General features: G+C 34.5%; 1 protein-coding gene across 2 annotated transcripts; it reads right to left on the bottom strand.

Moving 5' to 3' along the window:
• Nucleotides 1–9,647: 9,647 nt before the first annotated feature.
• Nucleotides 9,648–18,025, bottom strand: LOC149211584 (cellulose synthase-like protein H1). Of its 2 annotated transcripts, none has more exons than XM_089391538.1 (9): nucleotides 17,632–18,025; nucleotides 16,954–17,296; nucleotides 16,728–16,868; nucleotides 16,400–16,516; nucleotides 13,743–13,955; nucleotides 13,271–13,418; nucleotides 12,426–12,631; nucleotides 10,669–11,016; nucleotides 9,648–10,355 (listed from the first exon to the last, which is right to left on the bottom strand). In XM_089391538.1, the coding sequence occupies exons 1-9, from the start codon at nucleotides 17,898–17,900 to the stop codon at nucleotides 9,819–9,821; spliced, it is 2,322 nt and encodes a 773-aa protein (XP_089247664.1). In that variant the 5' UTR covers nucleotides 17,901–18,025; the 3' UTR covers nucleotides 9,648–9,818. The 2 variants fall into 2 exon arrangements, with proteins under 2 accessions (XP_089247664.1, XP_089247665.1); XM_089391539.1 differs by having other exon boundaries at nucleotides 12,426–12,628; nucleotides 17,632–18,024.
• Nucleotides 18,026–23,410: the final 5,385 nt, after the last annotated feature.

Here is a 23,410-nt window from a genome sequence, read left to right as displayed (position 1 = left end):
GGAGCAATATAAAGGAGCGAGGCCTATGCAACATGTGACTTGCGATAGCGATAGAGGTGGACGAGAAAGGAATTATAGACGCGGCTTGATATAATTTGAGTTCTGTTATAAATGGATTTGTTAGGCTTTTTCTATGTATTTGTGTATTTCCGTTATAAAACTGAAATAGAAAAGGAAATGACCCAAAACGATAAAGCTAGACCAGAAAGGTTTATAGATGCAACTTTATGTTATTTTAATTCTGTGGTAAGTGGGATTTTGGGTGGGCCTCGGGCGGTAAGTGGTATTGGATGGGTTCTACCCGATCCCATACACCAGCCGATAGTAGCACCCTGTAGGAGAGAGAAAACCACCTTTTTGGGTGGGTAATCTCCATGCACATAAGCCACCCGAAATGGATGTCAACCGTTGGATCAGAGATCAAGCAGATCAATGGTGTGAAATACGAAGGGGCTTGGGACAGTGATATAACATGGACCTGATAGGGATTATGGACGCGATTGGATATTATTTGAAGTCTGATAGAAAGTGTTTTGTCAGATTTTTTTAGTGTATTCTGTGTATTTCTCTGTGTAAATAGAGAAGAGTGTTTCTAGGATTTCACCCGTGATAGTGGTCCTTTCTGTTACAAACAGGTGGCCACCATACCTTCAACATTTTACAATGATTGTTTAATGCTCGAAAGGGAGAAGAACAGACAGGGGCCGGGAGCTAGAAAGCCCGAGAAAGGAATGCAAACCAACAATCCTGATAGGCTTAAAAGCCATTCAATGGTAGAGACAGAAGAAGGCAGTTGTTGAGACAGAGAGAAAGCAGAAGATAGAGAGCAAGAGGGAGAGTCTGTGTACTCTTGTAGACTTGAGGATTTCAAGTAAATCCATGTTGTTTTGTCACTGTTGTGTTGAGACTCGATTTGAGCTTGCACTTGTAATAATCTACTCTTGAGGACATAATATAGAGGTCGACATTGAAAGCTAGACTAAGAGACATAGCTAGGAAGTCTAGTGAACTCCTTGATTATTTGTTGTGTTGATGTGTGTAACTGTTATGTTTTCTAACTGCTCATTGTCTATATTATTCGCAATCTTTTTGATCCAGTGCAATAAGTAATATAGGCATTCCTGCACATGAGTCTGTAATACCTTAATATTGATTTAAGATCTCATTTTCAGATCAATCGAACATTGAACAAGATCACTAACTGGAATAGGTACCTGATCCCATGGATTTATGACCTTTTGGACTAACTCAAGGCGGCAAAATATTTCAGCAAGATTGAATTGAAGTCTAGATATCACCAGGTACCAATCGAACCATCTAATGTGTGGAAGACTACCTATGAAAGGAGGGCCTTTTTGAATGGCTCGTTATGATTTTTGAGTTGATGAATGATCCTACAACGTTCAGGAGGCTGATGGATGACATCTTCTTCCCATTCACTAACTCATTTGTAATGGTATACTTGGATGCCATCCTGATCTTCAACCAGACTTGGGAATATCACCTCCACCTCATCCGAGAGGTTCTCCAGACACTGTCGCAACACAAGATGTGTGTCAATTTAGAGAAATGAAATTTTGGCATGACCCAGGTTCAGTATCCGGGATACATTATTGATGAATGGGCGATGCATGTGGATCCAACCAAGATCCAAGTCATTCAGGATTGGCAAGCCCCAACCACTCTCACAGGGCTCCGCAACTTTCAGGGCCTTGCCAACTTCTCCCACATATTCGTGTTGGGGTTCACTCATATCACTTGGACCTCAAGTCAAGCCACCAAGGGAGGAGAAAAAGCGAAATCGTTTTTGTCTGAATCCCAACAGAAGGTGTTTAGAGAGTTGAAACATCACCTCTGCTCTACACTAATGCTCGTATGACCATACTTGCAACAACCATTTGAGATCAAGAAAGATGCCTTTGACTATGCTATTGGGGTAGTCCTTACTCAACAAGGCCATCTAGTGGCATATCATAGTGAGACACTTTCAAACATAGTTTGGAAGTATCTCACATATAAAAAAAAATATGTATTCCACTGTGTAGGTTTGTCCACAATGGAAACATTACATTTTGGGGCAGGAAACAGTCATCCACACAGACCACCAACCCATATAGTTCATACATACGCAAGGGAAGTTGCAAAATGATTGCCATTAGAAGTGGTCCACATACATGAAACAGTTCCATTTGAATATCAAGTATAAGGAGGGAACGACCAATAATGTTGCAGACATCCTCATCCAACCCTCGATCATGGCGTTAACCACCGTGTTCAACTCTTGTGTGCATGAGAATTCTTATTAGCCACTTCTCTACAAAAGCGACCTAGAATTCGGCCACACATATGAGACACTCTTGGAGGGTCAGTAAGTGCCAGATTTTAACCTGCAGGATGCACTGTTATGCCACCTGGGAAGCAAACTACAGTCAATCTGTTGGCGTTTTGGGGTAGAGAAAATAGTGGTAGTACTACAGAAGTATTTCTACTAGCCAAATCTTCGATAGGATGTTGGAAAGTATATCAGATCATTCACTTCCTGTGCCATTTCGAAATTGACCATCAAGAAGCAAGGCCTCTATACTTTGTTTCCTACCCCTAGTCGACCTTGGGAATCCATCTCTATGGATTACATGTCGGGCCTTCCTTCTACTAAGCATGGCAATGACTTTGCTTTTGTGGTCGTCGACAGATTCTCGAAGATGACCATTGTGGCGGCCTGCAAGAAGAATATCACAGTAGAAGCCACTGCTAAAATATTCTTTGAACGAGTGTGGGTACACTTTGGGATCCCACAGTATATCATCTCAGATTGGGACAACAAGTTCCTCAGTATATTTTGGTCTAGTCTTTGGTCGATGTTGGACACAAAGCTCACTAAGTCCACAACTTTCCATCCCCAAACTAATGGCTAAATAGAGGTTGTTAACAGGATGACCGTACACATTCTGCACATGTATGACTAAAAGTATCCACACACATGGGATAAGAGCCTCCCCTATTTCCAGCACAACTATATCAGAGCTCTCCATAGATCGACTATCCACAAGCCTTTTCAAGTGGGCTTGTGATTCAAGCCACTTGTCCCATTGATGTGTTCATACCATTTGTAGCTACTCAGGCATATTCAGCTCATGTCCAATCTGAAGCCGACAAGGCAAACCACTTCATTGATCACATTCATCACATCTGCTAATGGGTCGATGACATATTAGACAAAGCTAATGATAAGTATAAGTACTGACATGATTAGCATCCGGTGCCACACAAGTTCTATGTGTGTGACAAACTTTGGCAACATTTACAAAAGGAGTGCCTCATTGGGCCCCACTGCAAGCTTCACCTGCTCTGATATGGGCCATACACCATCACCAAGGAAGTAGGGGACAATGCCTTTGAGCTCCATATTCCACCATTCCTTTGTCCACACCCAATGTTCAATGTGGACTACCTTCGGCCCTAATTTCCACCATTGTTGGACATACCTAACAATGCAGAACAACTCACATCAACAACGTTAAGCCCAAACTGCATGGAACAAGCCATAACTAATCGGATCATGGACACACAAATCAATAACACCTGACATCAAAGGATGCAAATTTATTGAGTTGTCAAAGCAGGCCAACTCCTTCACTAGGGCAAGTGGCTCACCAAAGACTAAGTTCAGTAGAAGTTTCCTCATCTCATGGAGGAAATCAATGCAATGGGGACCATTGCTTCTTAAAGGGGGGTGCGAGCGGGAATGATCCCGGTGGATATTTGTGGCAACCCGCATATTGCACTTAGACCCCAAACTTTGTTTCTTTTAGTTTTTTAGTTTCCTTAATGGTAGCATAGTTTACTATTTTTGGCTGTTTTTCGGGTCCTGAACTTCTGGAGCCATTTTGAGGCCCTAAAAGACATTTTTTGGGAAAACCATGGACAGAGAATATAAGCTTTCATTTCAATATTCATTCTTAGTGGTTTTATTCCTCGAACAAATATTTCTAATGAGGTATCGTGTGCATCAAATGGAAATTGTATGCCAAAGTTAAGACCTCGGGAAGTTGATGTACCAACTTACCCCAATGGGACCCATAGCTTGGTGTTTCATCTCACAGGGTTAGGTTTTTGGGGGTTTACAATTTTCCATTATTTCTCAATAATAAATATTCCTTCAAGCCTCATTGTAACACAATTCAGAGGAATGTAGTCACCACATCTCTTATCAGAGGTAAGCTACCATCGCCCGAGCTAGTTTATTCCCATTTTGTATGTAAGTATATTTTATTTCTTTGATATTAATGAAATTAAGTTTTATTTCTACTACATATATCTGTGTATGGTTCTATCTATAATTTTTTGCATTCATGTTTAAATTCAGATCAATAATTTCAGTTTACAACTTACAAAAAAATTAGTATTTTTCATTGTTTATAAAATATCAAAAATTAATTCAAAATTGATTAAAAAATAAAATAAAATTATATCCTTTACCTACCCTAGTGCATACAAAAGTTCGCAAAGGTAAAACAGAACCCACATAACATTTTTATTTCATTTACCATTCAGCTGACAGGGAGAGTTCCAAGCTTCACGCAGGCAGGTTTTCTTCATGCATGTAGAAGGGTTTTATTCATGATGGGTAGGCACTTTTCAATGTTTTAAGAAGGCTTTGAGGTAGGCTTCACGTCAGGGGTTCATGCTCACTTGGACGCATGATTGATGCTCAACAACAAGCAATGAACAACCTTCATGCTCAACAACCTTCACGCCCAACATCCTTTACACGTAACAGTTTTATTATTTTATTTTGTAATTTGAATTTCAAAATAGTAATAAATCTAATTTTTATATGTTAATTTATCATTTTGATTCATGTTTATGTGGTATTGTTAAATTTTATTTTTATTTTTATTTTTTAATAAATATAAAAATTAGTTGTCGCACTTACCATCCCCAACCTATCGTCCCTCTAAAAATTTATTTAATTTTTTAATAAATATAAAATTAGTTTCTTTACTTTCCATCCCCACCTACCATCCAATGAAATTTTGGGGATGCGCTCTAGCCGTCCTGGAAACTTGTCCCCTTCGCCCCCATCTCCCATCCCCACAATGAATACATCATAGATAAAACCTTAATGTAAAATCCCAATTAGTGAATGGCTAGGCAATATACATTTTTATTAGTTATGCTTTCCATAGCAGGTGATAAATCTATATGGTTTTTCAATATATCTGAACATATTTCATAAATTTAGTCCTCAAGTTTAACACTAGCTATGAAGAACATGGTGTCTATGAATCCACTAAGTGCACCAAAAGGAAGAGAAAAGATAGTTCAAACAAATTTCAACTAATCCGAAATTACCTCAATCTTTTAACTTTTCCATATTATCATGTACTTTGAAACCCTCAACCTCCATTCATAATAGAGGGGCACGTGAAGAAATCCAAAGATATTCAGGGTTGACTGAGGATCCTCCTGGCACATAATACTAGCTATGAAGAACATGGTGTCTATGAATCCTCTAATTCCACTAAAAGGGAAGACAGAAGAGAGTTCAAATAATCCTAAATTACCTCAATCGTTTAACTTTTCCATATTATCATGTACTTTGAAACCCTCAACCTCCATTCATAATAGAGGGACATGTGAGGAAATCCAAAGATAGTCAGGGCCGAACGAGGAACCTCCTGGGCCATCATTAAGGTCAGTAGCTTGATGTGTGGATCACAGATATGGATGACGAGAAGGTCTCTTATATAAGGTGGATGACCCACCTGTTATTAAAAATGAATGTAGGGGATCATTTCCACGGTCATCCAAAGAATTTGGACCATTGTTTCCAATCAAACATAAGTTTAACTAACGAGATTGCCCCGTTTCTATCTTTATTCTTATTTTATTCTTTATTCATTTTGTGTATTATCTATTCTTACCTATTTACATTATCTCGTCATGGCTCACCTTTATATGATTTATATTAGATTAGAGACAATTAAATAAACAACAAAAGAATACTAATTTCTGTAAAATATTTTGAATACAACTTTTAAATTGAACGATGATTTTACATCAAATATACTATATGATATGACTTTCATAGCATTTGGTATTAGAGCTTTGGATTCTAGGGTTTCGTTGCTTCAAACAGGGCGTTGTGGAATTTTCTCTATACATTATTTTCTACGAAGTTTTAGAAGCTTAAATTAAAACCCATTTGAGTCGAAAGCTTTTTGAATCTTGTATTCGAATTTCATATGATTTCTCCCTATATTTTCGAATATATGAGCTGAGGAAGTTAGGGTTTGTGTAGGCTTCATAATTCTATCTCAAACAAGTCATCGTGCAATTTTCGCTATAACATTTTTTCTACAAAGCTTCAGAAAAGTAAATTAAAACTAATTTGAGTCGAAGTTGTGTAGCAGCTCATGTACAAATTTCAGAACTTGGTTCGCTATATTTTCAGAGATATGATCCAACGAATTTAGGGATTTTCCATGCTCCCGAATTCCATCTCAAACTGGTGACCTTGGTGAAAACATCATAACTTTCTCTCTAAACATTGGATTTAAATTTCGTAAAACGTGACAGAAAGATGACAAAATTTAGTTTTTTGCGTATTGTTTTCAGGACTGAAGGTTGAAACAGTGACACATGGCACATCATACAAGTTCGCTCTACCGAATGAGTCTATAATCAGGTAATCATGGGAGATTGTGCATAACACTTTCTTGGAGAATCCAATATCGATCAGACTTGTGGGGTTAGAAAGAGGACTCATAGGGCTTCCACGAGCCATAATTTTAGAAGTTGGAGATCTAAAATGACAAAGTTACAGTCATTTAAATATCGAGCTCCTAGAAGCAAGAAAAATAATGACTCCAATCAAGAAAATAGAAACACCTAGTAAGCAAAATTGGATGGATGATTTGAAGAATGCGATCAAAGCTAAGATAAATAGTTTTATATATGCCATGGAAACTAATATCGATGGTATGGTAGCAGTTTTGAAGAAAGGGAAGGAAGATTTGAAGAAAGACATGGAAGGTTTGAAGGAATGTGGGACAAGGATGCTACCAGAAAATGCCCCCTAATGGCGAAAAGGTAGAAGGGGAAACTCATGACGAGAACAAAAGAAATGTTAATCATGACTTCATAGAATCTAACATTGGATTGAAGACCCAACATATTCCAAAGATGGATATGAGGAAGTTTGATGGCATGGATCTCGTAACATGGATACTATAGATGGAGAAATATTTTGATCTCCATAATGTGAAAAACACACAAAAGGTACATATTGCAACTTTATATTTAGAACCCAATCAGTTTTCATAGTATCGATCTCTTTTCTCTTGTAAACAAATGGTCACTTGGTCCATTTTTATGGAGGAAATGATAGCACATTATGATGATACAAATAGCAACACCTTCTTTAGCCAGTTGATACTTCTCAAACAAAAGGGTTCAATAGTAGATCACATTAAGGACTTCCAAAAATTGAATATAAGGGTAAATGATATTCCACAGAAGCATATGATTGAAGTTTTCATAGGGAATTTAAAGGATGACATCTAACCTGAGGTTTGTTTTTGGGAACTTGATTCATTGGAGAAGGCATATAGGTTGGAAAGAAAAACTATGGAAACAAGGAAGCCTACCACTCATAACTATAAATATGGAAGTATTATTGCTCCTAGCCTTTCAAAACCTACAAGGTTGACACCACAATAATTGAAAGAACAAAGAGCAAAAGGGCTTTGTTACACTTGTGATAGAAAATACATTAAATGCCATAAGTGTGCTATGAAGAAATTATTTTACATCAATTGTGAAGAGGAGGAAGAAAAGGAACAAGGAACATTAAATGAACATAATATACACCAGGAACCAACCCCAGAGAAAGAAGAAATGAATTTGACCATATCCTGTAATGCATTGGCACTTTATGAATATCATCCACCATCCATCACATCATTTTTAAGAGAAAATTATAAGGTTCAATCAGTGAAAGATCACATAAAGCATCAACAACAAGTTCTCCAACTCTTAAAGGATAACCTCACTTCGGCACATAATCAAATGAAACAATAGGAAGATCCACATCAGAACAAAATAAGTTTTGATGTAGGCGACTAGGTATTTTTACGGCTACAACCATACAAACAAATCTCCCTCAAGTAAGCTAAGAAGGATAATAAATTATCACCAAAGTACTATGGTCCTTACAAGGTGTTGTAAAATATTTGTACTATGGCATACAAATTGGAGCTTCCCGCATTTTCTCAAGTGCACCCACTTTTCCATGTTTCATGCTTAAAGAAAGTTATAGATAACAAGCTCTCAATTCAAACAATATTGCCGAAACTTGATGAGGAAGGAAAGATCATAGTGAAACTTGAAAGTATTACGGAAACAAGAACCTGAAAGCTATGAAATCGATCAATTTTAAAGTATCTCATAAAGTGGAAGAACTTACTCACTGAAGTTTTCACATGGGAGGATGGTAATTTCATACAGAGTGATTCAAAACTACTCAAGCATTGAGGACAACACTTTTTGAAGGAGAGGAGCATGTTAGGTCCCTATACTAATAGTGTAGCCCCTTATTGTTATTAGTGCAACCCCCTTATTGTATTGTTGTGTCCATGTTGCCCCCATATTGTTATTATTGTGTCCTATAGAAGCCCACTATTGTTATTGTTGCACCCTTACATTATTATGGTTATGTCAGCTCTGATTATATTGTGACCCCTTAGACTCCTATATATAGAAGAGAGATCTTGTCATTTGTATCATCCAAGAATTGTTCATTTGTGTAATGTAAAAGGGTTTTTCCCCCTCAAAGAGGCTTATTTTGAAGTCGTCGATCTATCTATTCTTCTATTTTGTGAGCTACTTTCATAACAACATGATTTAGGATTATCAAAAATTCAATGTTTGTATTAAGAATAATATTATTTTTGCTTCTTTTGCAGATTTTACTCTACATCATAATGTGCACGTGCACTAATAATTAGGCCTATAATTCACATAACAAAATATTCTTGTAAATTATATTTTTTTTATTAAAAAAATGTGTTTATGGAGGTTTTGAATAGTAGTAGTTGCTTTTTGTTTTTCTTTGTTAATAGAGATTGTGTAATATCCATAAAGAATACTCTATTTTGATTACTTAAAAAAAAACTCATTACTATTTCTTAAATAATTGAACAAATCACTCTATAAAAGATAGGAATAATTTCATTGTATTTAAGGAATGAAGTCCATGAAATGAAAGAGTAAAGGTTCCTCTTAAATTCCTCTCTATAATTCCTATATAAACTAGAAGAAGTAATGGTTCATTGAATTCCTTACATATAATTTATATGTAGCCTAAATAAATAGGCTTATTAAATTTCTTCTACATTATTCCTATATAGATTGTATTATTGGTAAACCAATGTCATATAAGTATGCCCATTCAAGTATATTTAGAGTTTTTATGTATAGATCAAATTTGTTCTTTGAAGCTTTTTATTGACACAATTTGAAATAATGAAAAGTGTGATGTGTAAATACTATATGAAATTAAAAATTATTTCTCATTTCCATATGGAAAAATTTGTTTTTACTTATAAATATTAAAAAACTAAAATAAATTTAATCCTTCACAATAAAATACAACCCTTCCCTTCAAATTTGATTCCCAATGAACTCTATATAAAATATTAAGAATATATCCCCAATGCTATTGTCTGTCTCCCACCCAAATGAGCTATATTGGAAATATTAAGAATACATCCTCAATGCTGTTGTCCATCTCTCAGTACAGCACAAAAGCAACGCTAATTCTGTCCCCAAAAACAACACAAACCCAGAGCTAGTACAGCTGATTTTATGACTACAGACCAAGGGATGCCGCGCTTCCCGTTTCTCACCAGTCCTTTTACAAATGGCAACAGACTTATCACCACCCACACGCTGCAGAAGTACTCTGTAAATAGCTTTCCTCTCAATATATCATATTTACCTGCCATGGAAAGTACAGTCCCCGAAAAAATGGCTACCAAGTTTATAAGCAACACTGTTGTCGGTGGAATGAACAACGAAGATGAATCAAATGTGAAGTCACCCTCATTGCACTCACCCTCGTCCTCGGATCCCTTTGGAGTCAACACGAAAACTGTTTCAGAGACTCCTATTAACTTCATTAGAACATCGAACACGCCAAATATCCACGCAGATAAGCATTGGATAAACCACATCCTTTGGTTATTCCACCATTCTCTGATGGAACTATCAATTCGAAGATATTCCCACAGCTTAAAGCCATAGGTTGAAACGAACAGTGCAACTGCGACTGCAAAGGCAGGCTCCGAAGTCTGCAATATTAAGAAGTGATGCACGTAAGGTTCATGAAATTTTACACAACATGAATTTTTGTGAGATTATATTTCCATATGGAGAGAAATTTTTCGGAAAAACTATGTGGGTGTTTAATGCTGTTTAATGTTTCGGGTGAATACTTTACTCGTTGTCTTATTTTAAAAACTAGACAATAATAGAGTGTCCACCAAAAAAATTGAACAAGATTAAACATCCTCCACCAATTTCTTCTTAATATTGAGAAAATTTCTCTCAATATGAACTCGTGTATTATATTGGTGTTCAGTGAATTGATTTCATTGGCCTTACCCCGGGCAAGAATGATTTTCCACTTAACAGACTGAAAGCTGGCAAGAGGGCGTAGCAAAATGTTGCCACTGACCAGATTCCCCATAGATTGAAATAGATATACATCATCCTCTGGCGTAGCATAATGTTTTTGTGAATGTTAAGCAACGGGCATAAGTTGGTAGCGAATATTTCCAGCAGCCCAGTGGCCCATCTCTTCTGCTGCACAAGACTGTCTGGACCATTTGATGGTGCATTTCCCAGAAAGGCTGGCTGCTCAGGTAAGCAGAATAGAGAATGCCAACCCATGTAATGGATTTTCAAGCCAGTCATAATATCCTCAACTGTTGATCCATACATCCATCCTATCTGCAACAGATAATCAAGTCATTCTTCTTCTGTGATATGTGAGTTGTCTTGCCTATATTTTGTGGATTGTCTGTTAAAAGCATGGAAACTGACACATGGCTGAGAAAACATGAGAGATGCTATTTGCATTCTACAATTTTAATGGAATGATGAATTCTTATTTTTCTTTTTTTCTCGGTGGGAAAAAACGCTATTATTATATTAATAAAAAGATAGAAAGATAGTACATATAGTTTGGGACATTCCCTATCTTTCCATCTTGCATTACATAAAGTACATATGGTTTGGGAAATTCTCTATCTTTCCATCTTGCATTACATAAAGGATATTCTCTATCTTTCCATCTTGCGGTACATAAATTATAGATTTTTTTTTTTTTTTTTTTTTTTTTTTTAAATAGTAAAACTTTACATCAAAATATTTCATATTATTTCTTTGAGATTGACATCTTCTGCTATACCAAATTGATTAATCAAAAACTGTATTATTAATTTTAACAACAAAAACCTTGATATTCCTCATTGTGTGGCATAAAACAGTTTCATTCCTGTCACTTTGTCAAAGCTAAAAGAAGCTTTCATTCCTATCTACTTTTATGAGTAGTTGATTGTGCCTACATTGTTCATGACCCTCTGCTCAAAAGAAGAAAAATAAAATTTACCTGCGTCTCTTGCTATACTTCTTTTTGATAGAAAATAAATTGGTTGATAAAAAATAAATTGGTTATTTACTTTTATTTATATGCCAATAAATTTGTCGTCCTTTTTTTTTTTTTTGAAGAATTGCAGGTTTAAAAAATATTTTTGAAAAATATTCTTATTTAGTTAAAGTTAAATCATTATTTTCTTTACCATCCAATATTATTTAACTCAATAATTTTTACTATTAAAAAAACCCTAGAATACCCTCCACATGGAGAGCACAGGCCAATTTAGGTTGGTTTATTTTATCAATGATTTACTTCGCTGATTGTCCTATAAGTTAAACACAGGTACCAGATATACTCCAGGTGGTTCATGGACAACATTGAATGTGGTTGTTGTAATGGGTTATTAATCCAGGTTGGTGTTAAGTGAAATAATTATTGTTTTTGTTTATCAAAATTCAAAAATATTTTTGAAATTTGCAGTTTAATTAAGTTCAACTCAATAAATTATAGAAAAAAATTATCCATTTTTATTTTAACTTTTATATTCAGATATTACAAGTTATTTAATTCAAATAATTTGAAAAATGATCTAATTGATTGAAGCCCTCTGCCCTCTATCATGAAGTGGGGATTCAATTCTTCTGGGAGTCTATAACAATCAAAATCAAACTTCCTCTAATGAAATTGAATAAAATGAGTTCGACCCATCTAAGAATTAAAAAAAAATAAAATCGATTCAGCGTGCGTGAAGACAGCCTACCTCTTTACCCCACGCAGCGTTGGTTTCGTAGCTGCAGGCAGAAACGTTCAAGGCCTCATCTATAGCCAGTGAAGGAGAAGAACGGACACCGTATTGGGCGTCTCTCATGATAGCCCGAGCTGATGCTGAAAGGACCGAAGATGTTCCAAATATACTTCTGAAAGCCTCCAAAGACCAGGAGGATGCTTTTAAATCGTGAAACACTGCTAAACAACCAATTGAGAAAAGACATTGTATCTTAATCACTCCCTGTAATGTACAATTTCTTTTTGTTTTAATTTCTGAATAGACTGGTGTATTTGCATGTATGAACCTCTGCATAAGGTTTTTGTCCATTAAATCATAAGATGCAGTAAGAAGATGGGTCAAAAATAGGATTAAGAAAGTTGTTTTATCTTTTCCTCTCCAAAAATATTGAAGCTCAAAATTTCCTTTCTGGTGTTTAAGGTTAAATAAAAATAATTTCAAAATTGATTGGAGTATAAAAAGATTCATAACAAAATATGCTTTCAAGCATCTTTATCTTGAATATAAATTATGGAAATATTTCGGAATTTTATTAAAAATAAATCATTCTCATCAAATTTTAAAAATATCATAAAATCTAATCTAATTCTTATTAATCAGATTTCAAAATATTCCTTAAATCTACACTCAACTATCAAAACCAATTCAACAATTTTAAATTCAACCATCAAAACCAATTCAACAATTTTAAAATCAACCATCAAAACCAATTCAACAATTTTAAAATTAATACACAAAATAACTGGGCCAAGTAACAGTTAGTACCTACACAGAACACTGGCTGATGGGATTAAGGCAACCATTCTAAAAAGCCTTACCTTTTGCATTATCACCACTTTCTCTGACATCTTTGTTGGAATGCTGATTTGTAGCTGGTGGTACTCCATATAATGCTTTTCTTCTATGGAAGCAGCCTGTTCCACAATAGGGAGGGCCTTGGATACCATTCATTCCTCTAGTCATGGTCTGTATACACATCAGTCATATTTAGTTTACATATATATATATATATATTTAGTAATTATTTTAGTGGGTTATTTTTAAATTTATGCCGATAATCTGGAAATATTTTAAAATCTAATAGTTAATAAAAAATTAAAAAATTCACTTTTTTCCTTATTATCAAATTTCAAAATATTCTAAAATCTACCATCTATATAAATACATGTCATAACCAATAATTAAAATCCCAATTGTAACTAAAAGCAGAAGGCATATAATAAGAAAATAAAATGAAAACAAACCTGTAAACCTTCAGGGGCGTAAAAAAATGACTGAATTGATACGTACGCTTTGATATATTCTCAACTGGTTGCCGAAGGGATCATCCTTGATGCCTCCATGGAATGCTTGTGGAAATTGTACAAAGCCACATTCTCTTTCTGACTTACAGTCGAGGAAAAAGCACATAGCATGTTTTATGGCTTTGGAGGTGTTCACAAACATATCGGAGTCCAGATTGCAGATAAAAGGTGCGTTGGTCATCACTCCGGACACTCTGGCCTGAAATATATATAATTATGTTATTAACATTATAGATTTGATCATTGCCTTTCATAATCAAAACCAAACGCAGTGACCAATAGAAGTTAATTTACTGTTCTGTGGTATGTAATCTTAGCGGTTGAGAAATGGTTTCTTGACGGTTTTAGTATAACGCTGGTTTGAAATGTTTTATTCATACTGGTTTAAAACTTTTTGATATGTTTTTTTGTGCTGTCCTAGATTCTCATGGTTTTTGATTGACATGTTGGGTTTTTTTGTTAGATTCAGAGACCAAGCCTGGGGTAATATGGTGGAAGTACGAGTGGATCACAGTGGAATCAGAGTATAAGTGCATGTTTCATTGAAGTTAAATTGTATTTTTTTTAAATGATGAAATGAATTTTCTTTAACGTTATTTGTCTACCGCAGTTACTGTTTATTTTAATTATTTTTTTAATTTTAATTTTATTTTATTTTAAAAAGTAATATTTTTGAAATACATATGAATTTTGTGTGAATACTGGAAATAAAATAATGAAATTAAAAAGATTAAGGTTGAAATTCCATTATATGATATTTTATGAGAAGATAATTTTGTTTATTAAATTTTCATCTATCTATATCATTTTTATATAAAAACAAAAAATTATAAGTTTTATTTTTAAATATCAAAAACATAGATTGAATGAGGTATTAAATCTTTCAAGATAGAAATTTTTTTTTTTCTTGATGTAAAACTTGAAGAGCAAATTGCACTTTGAGAGATTTGATTCTTTTTTTTCCTTGATAAATCCGAAATCAAGATGGATGCATGCTTGTTCTTAATAATATTATTTATATTTTTATATATTTCACATCTTTCTATATAGAAATATCTCAGGGTGGGGTTGGGGGAAATCCAAGAGAAAACATTTGGGCTGGGGTGAAAGGAAATATTAGAGAAAACATTTATATTTCCCTCCATCCCTACCCTCACAAATACCCTAATAATACATATAGTTACATGCTCACTGTGGGCATTTTTCTTTGACAACATTTATGTGTACCCGGTAGTAAAAGGACTTTTGCTATTGAGAAGTCACTATTTCAATTCTCTAAACACACTCTAAACTATATAGATATATATATTAAAGCACTTTTGTTATAGAGGGGTCAGTAAACCAATTCTCTAAACTCTCTCTAAACCATATATCTATTTATTATTTTTTTATATATTTATCACTTATACTTATATGTTATGAGTTACAAATATAAATTATTATTATTAAAATATATTTTAATGTGATATCCATATTAGAATTCTTTTTCAGGAAATAATTGTTTGTAATTTTATTAATAAAGCAAAATTATAATATAAAAATTGAATTGAATCAATTTATTATTTATATATTTTTAATTTAATCTATATTATATTTTTTTACAACATTTATACACCTAAATATTTACACTCATTTATTGTCATGATAACATTTCTTCTATATTATGTTCTAAGAACCTTTCAACACATTAATTTATTATTAAAATTTGATATAAATTTTAGATACTTTAATATCATTGATTTTTTTCTTGACATCTAAATTAATTATAATAATTATTATTGTCATAATATTAAGTAAATATATTTTGAAATAAATCTCTATTGAGTAAGGAAAAGTCACTCTTATTATATGTGATTATTAAATTTTTAATATTGGTAATATTTATAAATGATAAAATGAAAATATTTTTTTTATTAATTATAATAATGATAATTAAGGTGTACTAAGACCAATGCTTTAATTCTGTCTATCAAACTTTAAGAAGAAAAATAATCTAATTATATCTTTTTAATATCTTATTTCTTTACTAAAAACGAATATAATATAGATATTTAATAAGAATTAGATTTATTTATAAATTAAAAAAAAATAGATCATAAAAATAGGAAAGATGATTACTGAGCTGTGTTATTATTAAATATAAATATAGTTTATAATTTAAAGAAAAATAGTTATTTTACATACATTTATAATTATTATGAAATTTAAAAATTAATATAAATATAATATAGCCATTAATAATAAAGATAGTGATATTATCATTATATTTAATAATAACTAATAATAAATATTTGTATATTTGGCCATTGAATTTGAATATGAATATCACTGGAATATTTCTCTTGAATATTACTGGAATAATTAGATATAGAGAAACTAATAATAATAGTAATTAGACAATATTTTTTATTTATTTTATTTTATAAAAATAAAATAAATTTTAATATATATTTATATTATTATTTTAAATTATTTTTTAATTAAAAAAATTTATTATGAAAAATAAAATACAAATATTTATGTACATACTGTAATCTATTTTATCTTTTTGATTTATTTTATTTAGGAAATTTTAACGTAATAGTTAAAAAAAAAGAAAAAGAAAAACGAGAATGCACCATCGTCGATGAGAAATAGATTTACCATAACATTCATTGCTCCAGCCTTGTAATGGTGATTGACCTTTGGGCGCTTTTCTCTTGCAACATACACTAAATGAGGCAGAATATCGTCCTTATCTCCTTTGTTTTCATATATGACCTGTATGGATTCCATGAAAGGTGAGGATTGATGTATGACTTTAGATTTTGGAAACATGTCGAAATTTGACAAAACCAAGAGCACAGTTAACTTGAATTTGTTTTTCTCTAGGATTCGGAAATATTCTCAAAATTTACAATAACAGTCATTAAAATTAATATTACAAATTTACAATTCTCAACTGTTTTTCCTTTGCTGCAATTTTCATCACCTTAACTACACTGGAGTGATTGCGAACATCTGAACTTCCATGAGCGAAACCATCAACACCATCGAGACATATCGACTCTAATGGGACTTCCTGCGTCTCCAATACTTTTGTAATCCTGCTCTTCAAATCCTCATATTCATCCTTTAAAAACATTCAGAAATGTCAAAACACATCACAATTTCATAGACAAGTTACGTAACTTCAATCATTCATGAACACGTCATACCTCCATCTCCTTCCTTCCTCGGAGAAAGTTCGAATCAAAGCTCTTGCTATGCTGGGGACTTTCTTTGGAAAAATACACAAATGGTGCCCTTGTCTCTATATCGAACTTCCTGCAAAATGGCACCCATTTTTTGGCAAATCTTATAGTTTCTACGAGAGAGTAGAAAGTGATGGGAGAGGCACCGTCGTCTGAGACATAGCATGCGAATTTCTGGACTGGATAATCGATTGCAAGCACTGAAAGAACGGTGTTGACGGTCATTATCGCAGGCTCTTTGAAAGGATCTGATGTAGTGATAATTATGTCCACAGGAGGGAGCTTTGAAGTAAATTCTCCACTATATCTGTAATGGAAAGGTTAAAAAAACTATAAATATGTGTTACCAGCCTAGCAAATATATATGTCTATGAATTTATATGGATTATAAATTTTGGGAATATCTAACAATTTAATTGATAAGCGCAGTTAAGTTAAACAATTGATTTTGTTGTTATTCTTAAAAATAGATTATAGATTTTGAAAATATGAAAAAATGTTCCCAACAATAACTAATCACCTTATTTGCTTATTGCTATAGTAATATTTCCTAAACATTTTTAAAATCTGAAATCCTATAAAAACACCACATATACATACACATATATGAGTTTGTCCAGATTTACGAGTAATAGCATTCACCTGCATGCAAGTCTCTCTGGATACGTTCTATAGTGAACGAGTAGCCATCTCAGGTTGCACTCAAGAATCCATTGGAAAGCAAACCAGAGCTCGCAGGCAAAGGCTAGAATCCAAACCACATACGATTCATCAAGGGGATTCAATAGACGATAGCCCAAGAAGGACAGCATAAGTACCAAATGAAGGCAAGCATAAACTCGATATAGCTTCGGCTTCTCTACAACTTTTTCATACAGAGGAGGATCAACGACTTTGAATCCGTTCTCCATTTTCAGAACTAAACTGCGCGCTCTCTGTAGATTACAGCAAGCAGCCAATGTAAGCGATATAGAGATTTGATTATGGAGAATTTCACTGGTAGATTTATATAGGAACTCCCATTGAATGATAGCCTTACATCCAGTTGCAGCACTCAAATTTTCGTTCAGCATCTCGAATAAATACATAGATAAAAGGACAAATTAACCTGCGTGGAGGAGAGTGGTCACAGAGGGCCCAGAGGACACGGAAGTGAATAATATACGAAACAGACAGAAAGCCATCGCTGTTACAGTGACTAGATGAAAGTGTCGTGGAAGATTTGTATGTACCGTTTCGATTTTATATACATATTCCTCGCAAGTGGCTTCCATGTTGAACTTACAATAATGCAGTTGCCATTGAACGATTGCACAAATTTCTGGAAACTGCTCGTAAAGTCATTGTCGGTTTGATTTGTCTGGGACTGTGCAGTGCGCTGAGAGGTCCAAGAAAATATGGTCGCAAATATGGCAGTGAATGAATCTGTTTTGTTTTGGAGGTTTCTGCAGCGATCTGAGAGACCCAAAAATATATGGTGAGAGATATAATAGTCCATGAATCAATGACAAAAGATGGACCATGGTGTCCTTTCGAAAATTTTTATTTATTCATCTGGAAGATGGAACAATATTCTACTCAATCATAAATTGAAGTTATCATGATTATAATTCATACCAGGATTAAGAAGAATTTACTTACATTTTATATATAATATGTCATAATAATTCATATCATAATAATTCATACTAGAAATGTAAATTAATTCACATTTGTTATTAGATATATCATTATCAAAACCAATTTTTTTTAATATGGTATCTAAATGAACCTGATTGAGATTTTATGAATTTCAAACTCAAATCATTGTCATCTAATGTTTGTGAAAAGACCCCATTACATATTTGGAGTTTGATTGCGATGGAGATCACGTTGAGAATCTAAAATTACATCCCAAACTACCGATACACATATGTCAAAACGAATCTCAAACTCCATCCAACCCACCATTCCACAAGTTAGTCAAAAGAATCTCAAACTCCATCCAACCTACCATTCCACATACTAAGTTAGTCAAAAGAATCTCAAACTCCATCCAACCTGCCATTCCACGTACTACGTTAGTCAAATTTAAAAGTGTTTAAAAATAGTAATTCATTTTAAATATCAAGATACCATAAATTCATATATTTTATAGCAATACATTTTTAATGAAAGTTAAAATAAATATTTAATAATATTTATAATATTTTATATAAAAAATATTTTATAATAATATTATAATTGAAAAATAAATAAAACTACACAATTTTGTTATAAAAGTTTATTTTTATTAATAAAATTAAATAATATTCGTGTTAAAGTGAAATATAATTTAATAGTTATTAAAAATTATAAATAATAAAACTAGAAAATTACCGTATAAAGGTGAAGGAAGGTTTCGTGAAGGTTGATTTATTTGCGCAAAAATGATTTTATAATATAAATAGTTTGGGGAAAGTTCCTTCATAGACAAAATTAGAAAGAGGTAGATTCATTTACGCAAAAATCAATATATAATATAATATATTAAAATTTGTAAAATTTCATTTTGAGGTTTGGAGAAAAAATATTAAAAGTGTGAATGTCAAATTATAAGTTTCAAATATCACAAAATATATATATTTTATCATAAAATTAAGAAAAAAGAATAAGATGCAAAATAATGATGGTGGCTCATAACATCTCACAACATTTTAAGAATATTTTGTAATGTTATGCACAAATTGCAAAATAAGTGGTTATAATTACTAGATAAAATGATTTTATGCATAAAAATGCAAATACCTTATATAACAGTTAATAAATCAATGACAAAGATGAATCTATTGTAGTGGCTACAACAACCCTCCAAAATTTTGCCTTAGCTTTGTTTTGGAGCCTCCCTACCAACCATCCTTAACAGCATGTCTTGCACTGTCAAGTACATAGGATTCATTTGTTTTTCAGTGGATTTCTAGCCTATGCATGTTAGTTTGCTTCACTCCCTTCACAAGTTGCCATTCCAGACTTAAGTTATTTGCTGGCTGAGCAGCTCTCTCAGAAAATTGTGCAATTCTGGAGGGGAACCAACCTTACCTCCTCAAATTGCACAAATCTGTTGGGCAACCTACTGAGCTCCAAAATTTCGTAGAACAGTCGAACTAGCTTCCTTGCAATCTGGATCAACATTGCAACTCACCCCAGAAATTGCACAATTCTGGGAAGCATTCACTTTTTGACCCCATAAATTGTGCAATCCCTTTGGGACAGCCAAACTAGCTCAACCAAAAAACTGCACAAATTTTCATCCTAGGCTCAGAGACCAGTGCATGTGCCTTCAGGTTGACCGGTTCCCTCCGAGACCGAGAAAAGTTGATTTGCATGCATGGACTATTTTTCTCGAAGTAACAGAAGGCACCATGCAAAAGGCATCCCTATATTTGAGGGATCTATTTTTAGCAGCTGCAGTTTACATGCTTAGACCATTTTAGAAACCTCTTGCCAAGTGACTTTTCTCCTAGATTTGTGGCATGCGTGTCATAAACTCGATCTTATAAAAAATTATGAATCGGACGCTGGAGAGCTCATTCCTCACATCAATCTTACAATTATGACATCCCATATCACATCTAGGAGTCTTTGGCACTTTCAGCTTAGTTGTTTCAAGGCGAGTCTGCTTCTCGTGTCTTGGGCTGCTTTTCTGTCACTTTTTGTGTCTTGCTTTGTGTAAGTGTTGTCTGCTTGATTTCAATGAGTGTTTCCTATCATTTTAATGTATGTTAAATTGTAAAAGCATTGTTTAAATTTTCATTTGCATCTCACTGTTTTCGCATGCATGACACTGATTTTGCATCGACAGTTGCCATTGCGGCAACCCACTTCACACACAATTATGATTTCCCATTTTCTGAATCCTACACTTACTGTTTGCATGTATGATCATTCACTCTTGTTTACACTTAGTTTCACCATGCATTCAGACTTCTCATGTTTTCAGTTGACCGTCAATGGCTCTAGGTTGCCTTGGCCTGTACCTTGCCTTGCCCAACTAGCATTGCACATTTATGGAAGTGAAGGCTCTGTCTTCCCTCCAGAAATTCCGCAAGTTTAGACCAACACTGACCTCTAGGCTTGCATTGTGCAATTCTTGGAGGTAGTGCCTCACCAGCCCCAGAAACTGCGTATTGTAGTTTGTTGGTTTGTATGTCACTGCTGACTGTAATTGTGCATTGCATAGTTTTAGTCCTCAACAGGTCACGCTAGAATGTGCATTGAGCATTTCCAGCAGTAAGTCAGCCTCCTGAAGACTTGGATTGTGCCTTGCGTAGTTTGAGAGGTCAGTCTCCTAGTGAAAATTACATAATCTCCATAGATAGTCACACAGGTATGTTGCATGTCAGTCCTTTATTTTGTTTTGGTTTTCAACTGATATATTTCTTTCCATGAGTGTTTCTTTCTCTCCAGGTATCATAGGTGTTTGTCTGCCTCTCAGCAGCACATGTACAATGGCTGCCATGAGAGCAGAGTCGAAGACACCATTGAGAGCGTCATTGGGGATGTAGTCAACCAAGTGTCTATCAACTCGCCTATCTATGAAGACATCAACTTGTTCATGGACAAGGATATCAAGATGAAATGACAACGACATCTCAGGCGAACAAAACCATTAGCAGCAACAGAAGGTAGCACACCTGCGTGTGAAAAATGCAAGAGGAAGGTTGTTGAAAACGCAGAGCAGAGGCAAAGTTGCAAGTCCAAACAGATCCACTTGTGATGAAATCAACTTTGGAGAATGAAGTTATGAGGTGATGGCATGATAAGAGGATCGCGTGAAGGTCGAGAGAGAAATCGAGAAGGAGTTGTAGGTGCTGAAGCAGAAACTCAAGGAAGAAAATGAGCTGCACAGATGAGAGGAGGAGTTGCAGATTGAACAGGTACAAAAGGAGGTGCAACATTCATAGACTGATAAAATTGCACCCATACAGGTTCTAGACCCAGCACAACAATCGGCATGGAGCAGACTAGGTGAGAAGTGTCATCGCTCGCATGTAAGGGTGTTCAGGAGCATGGCTGTCATTATGCGAACGCGCATATCCCACCCATTGGCACACTCACCAAGGGGAAGAAAAAAAAAAGTTTGACTGGAGCTAAACATGTATTTCGATAAGTTGATGCGCATGGTCACCAACACACACTTGGAGATCAACACAGACACTATGCATCAATATGTTGCTAGTCCGACCACACTCAATACAATGATGCACATGTTATCACACCATTTGGAGAGAGGAGCTATATCAGTGTACCCGGATGCAATGGAGGCAAGAGTTCGCTTACAATAGGATGTCATGATTGAGCACATAGACACCATCATGGATGACCAAGCTTGGCATCAGTTTACCACCATCGACCATCATGAGGATGTTGAAGAGCTGGTCTACCCACAGTTGCTTGAGTCTTAGTGATGTCTTGCATGGATTTCTCAAGCCATTTTGTCTCACATACTTACATGTGCAAATTGTATGTAACATCCTCTGAAGTGGAAGTCCAAATGTTGAAAGTTGAATCTAATAGTCACAAAGTAGTTGAAGAGTCATGAGGGTAGGTGAACCGTCACAAAGGGGAATGCCAAGGGTCACCACACCCTTTGCTATTTATAGTACCTCATAACTCATTGTAGAGGCTTTTGGGTAGCCAATCTAGCGATAGAAGTATCTTAGAGAAAGCTTGGAGAGTATTGTAACAAGCCTTGGCTTCTCCACAATGTAGAGCTAGTACATCTCCTTGGAGGAGCAGGTTGCAGTGCCTATCACATTCCGTATCGTGACTAGTGGTTGGTCATGGTTTTACTGTATGATTGGAACTTTCACTTCTTGATATAACAAAGTCAACACATTTCATGGATATGTCGTTATTGTATTTCAATTATCTTGGTTACTTTAATGATATATGTATATGTTTGCCTACACATGTATGTATAGGGTCTTTATGTAAATGTATGTATGAATCTTACTGAGATGTGATGTTGGTTTAACCATCACTTTGGATTGTTAGTTCAACTGCCTTCTAGTTCGTGATGGATCTTTTCTTGTGTGTTCCCTTCCAAGTTGCGTTTTTACACAGGTTTGCAAGGGGCACACTCATTCCACATTCTATGTGTTAGAACCATTCATGCACCTTCCTTGGCTTGTTGCACATGTCACACCCTTGCTACCAACAAGGACATCCTACTTGCCTCTGCGCACAATCACGGTTAAGACGATATCGTACAACCCACTACTTGGACTCCTACACTAAACAGTCTGAGGTCTAGTTGGAAATTCTTATCGACGAGATCCCCTGACATGTTGTTGGGTCTAGCACCATCAACTTTTTGGCGCTAGAAGGAGGGACAGATGACAAGCTGAGTCCTCACAATCTGTTTTGAATCTTCGTACATCTATCATGGATATTATCATAC

Source organism: Pinus tabuliformis, chromosome 1_1 (genome assembly GCF_031772625.1).
Source record: "Pinus tabuliformis cultivar Carrire ecotype Pingquan chromosome 1_1, CPIR1, whole genome shotgun sequence".
NCBI classification, from domain to species: domain Eukaryota; kingdom Viridiplantae; phylum Streptophyta; class Pinopsida; order Pinales; family Pinaceae; genus Pinus; species Pinus tabuliformis.
This window is presented reverse-complemented; position numbering and strand designations above follow the sequence as displayed.

Coding starts and splice junctions, on each gene's coding strand:
- LOC149211584 (XM_089391538.1), bottom strand. CDS start 17,900: ATGGAGAACGGATTCAAAGTCGTTGATCCTCCTCTGTATGAAAAAGTT. Junction 13,956..16,399: donor CTGGAGCAATGAATGTTATG/GTAAATCTATTT, acceptor TATATATTTCAG/GCCAGAGTGTCCGGAGTGAT. Junction 12,632..13,270: donor AAGTGGTGATAATGCAAAAG/GTAAGGCTTTTT, acceptor TTGGTTGTTTAG/CAGTGTTTCACGATTTAAAA.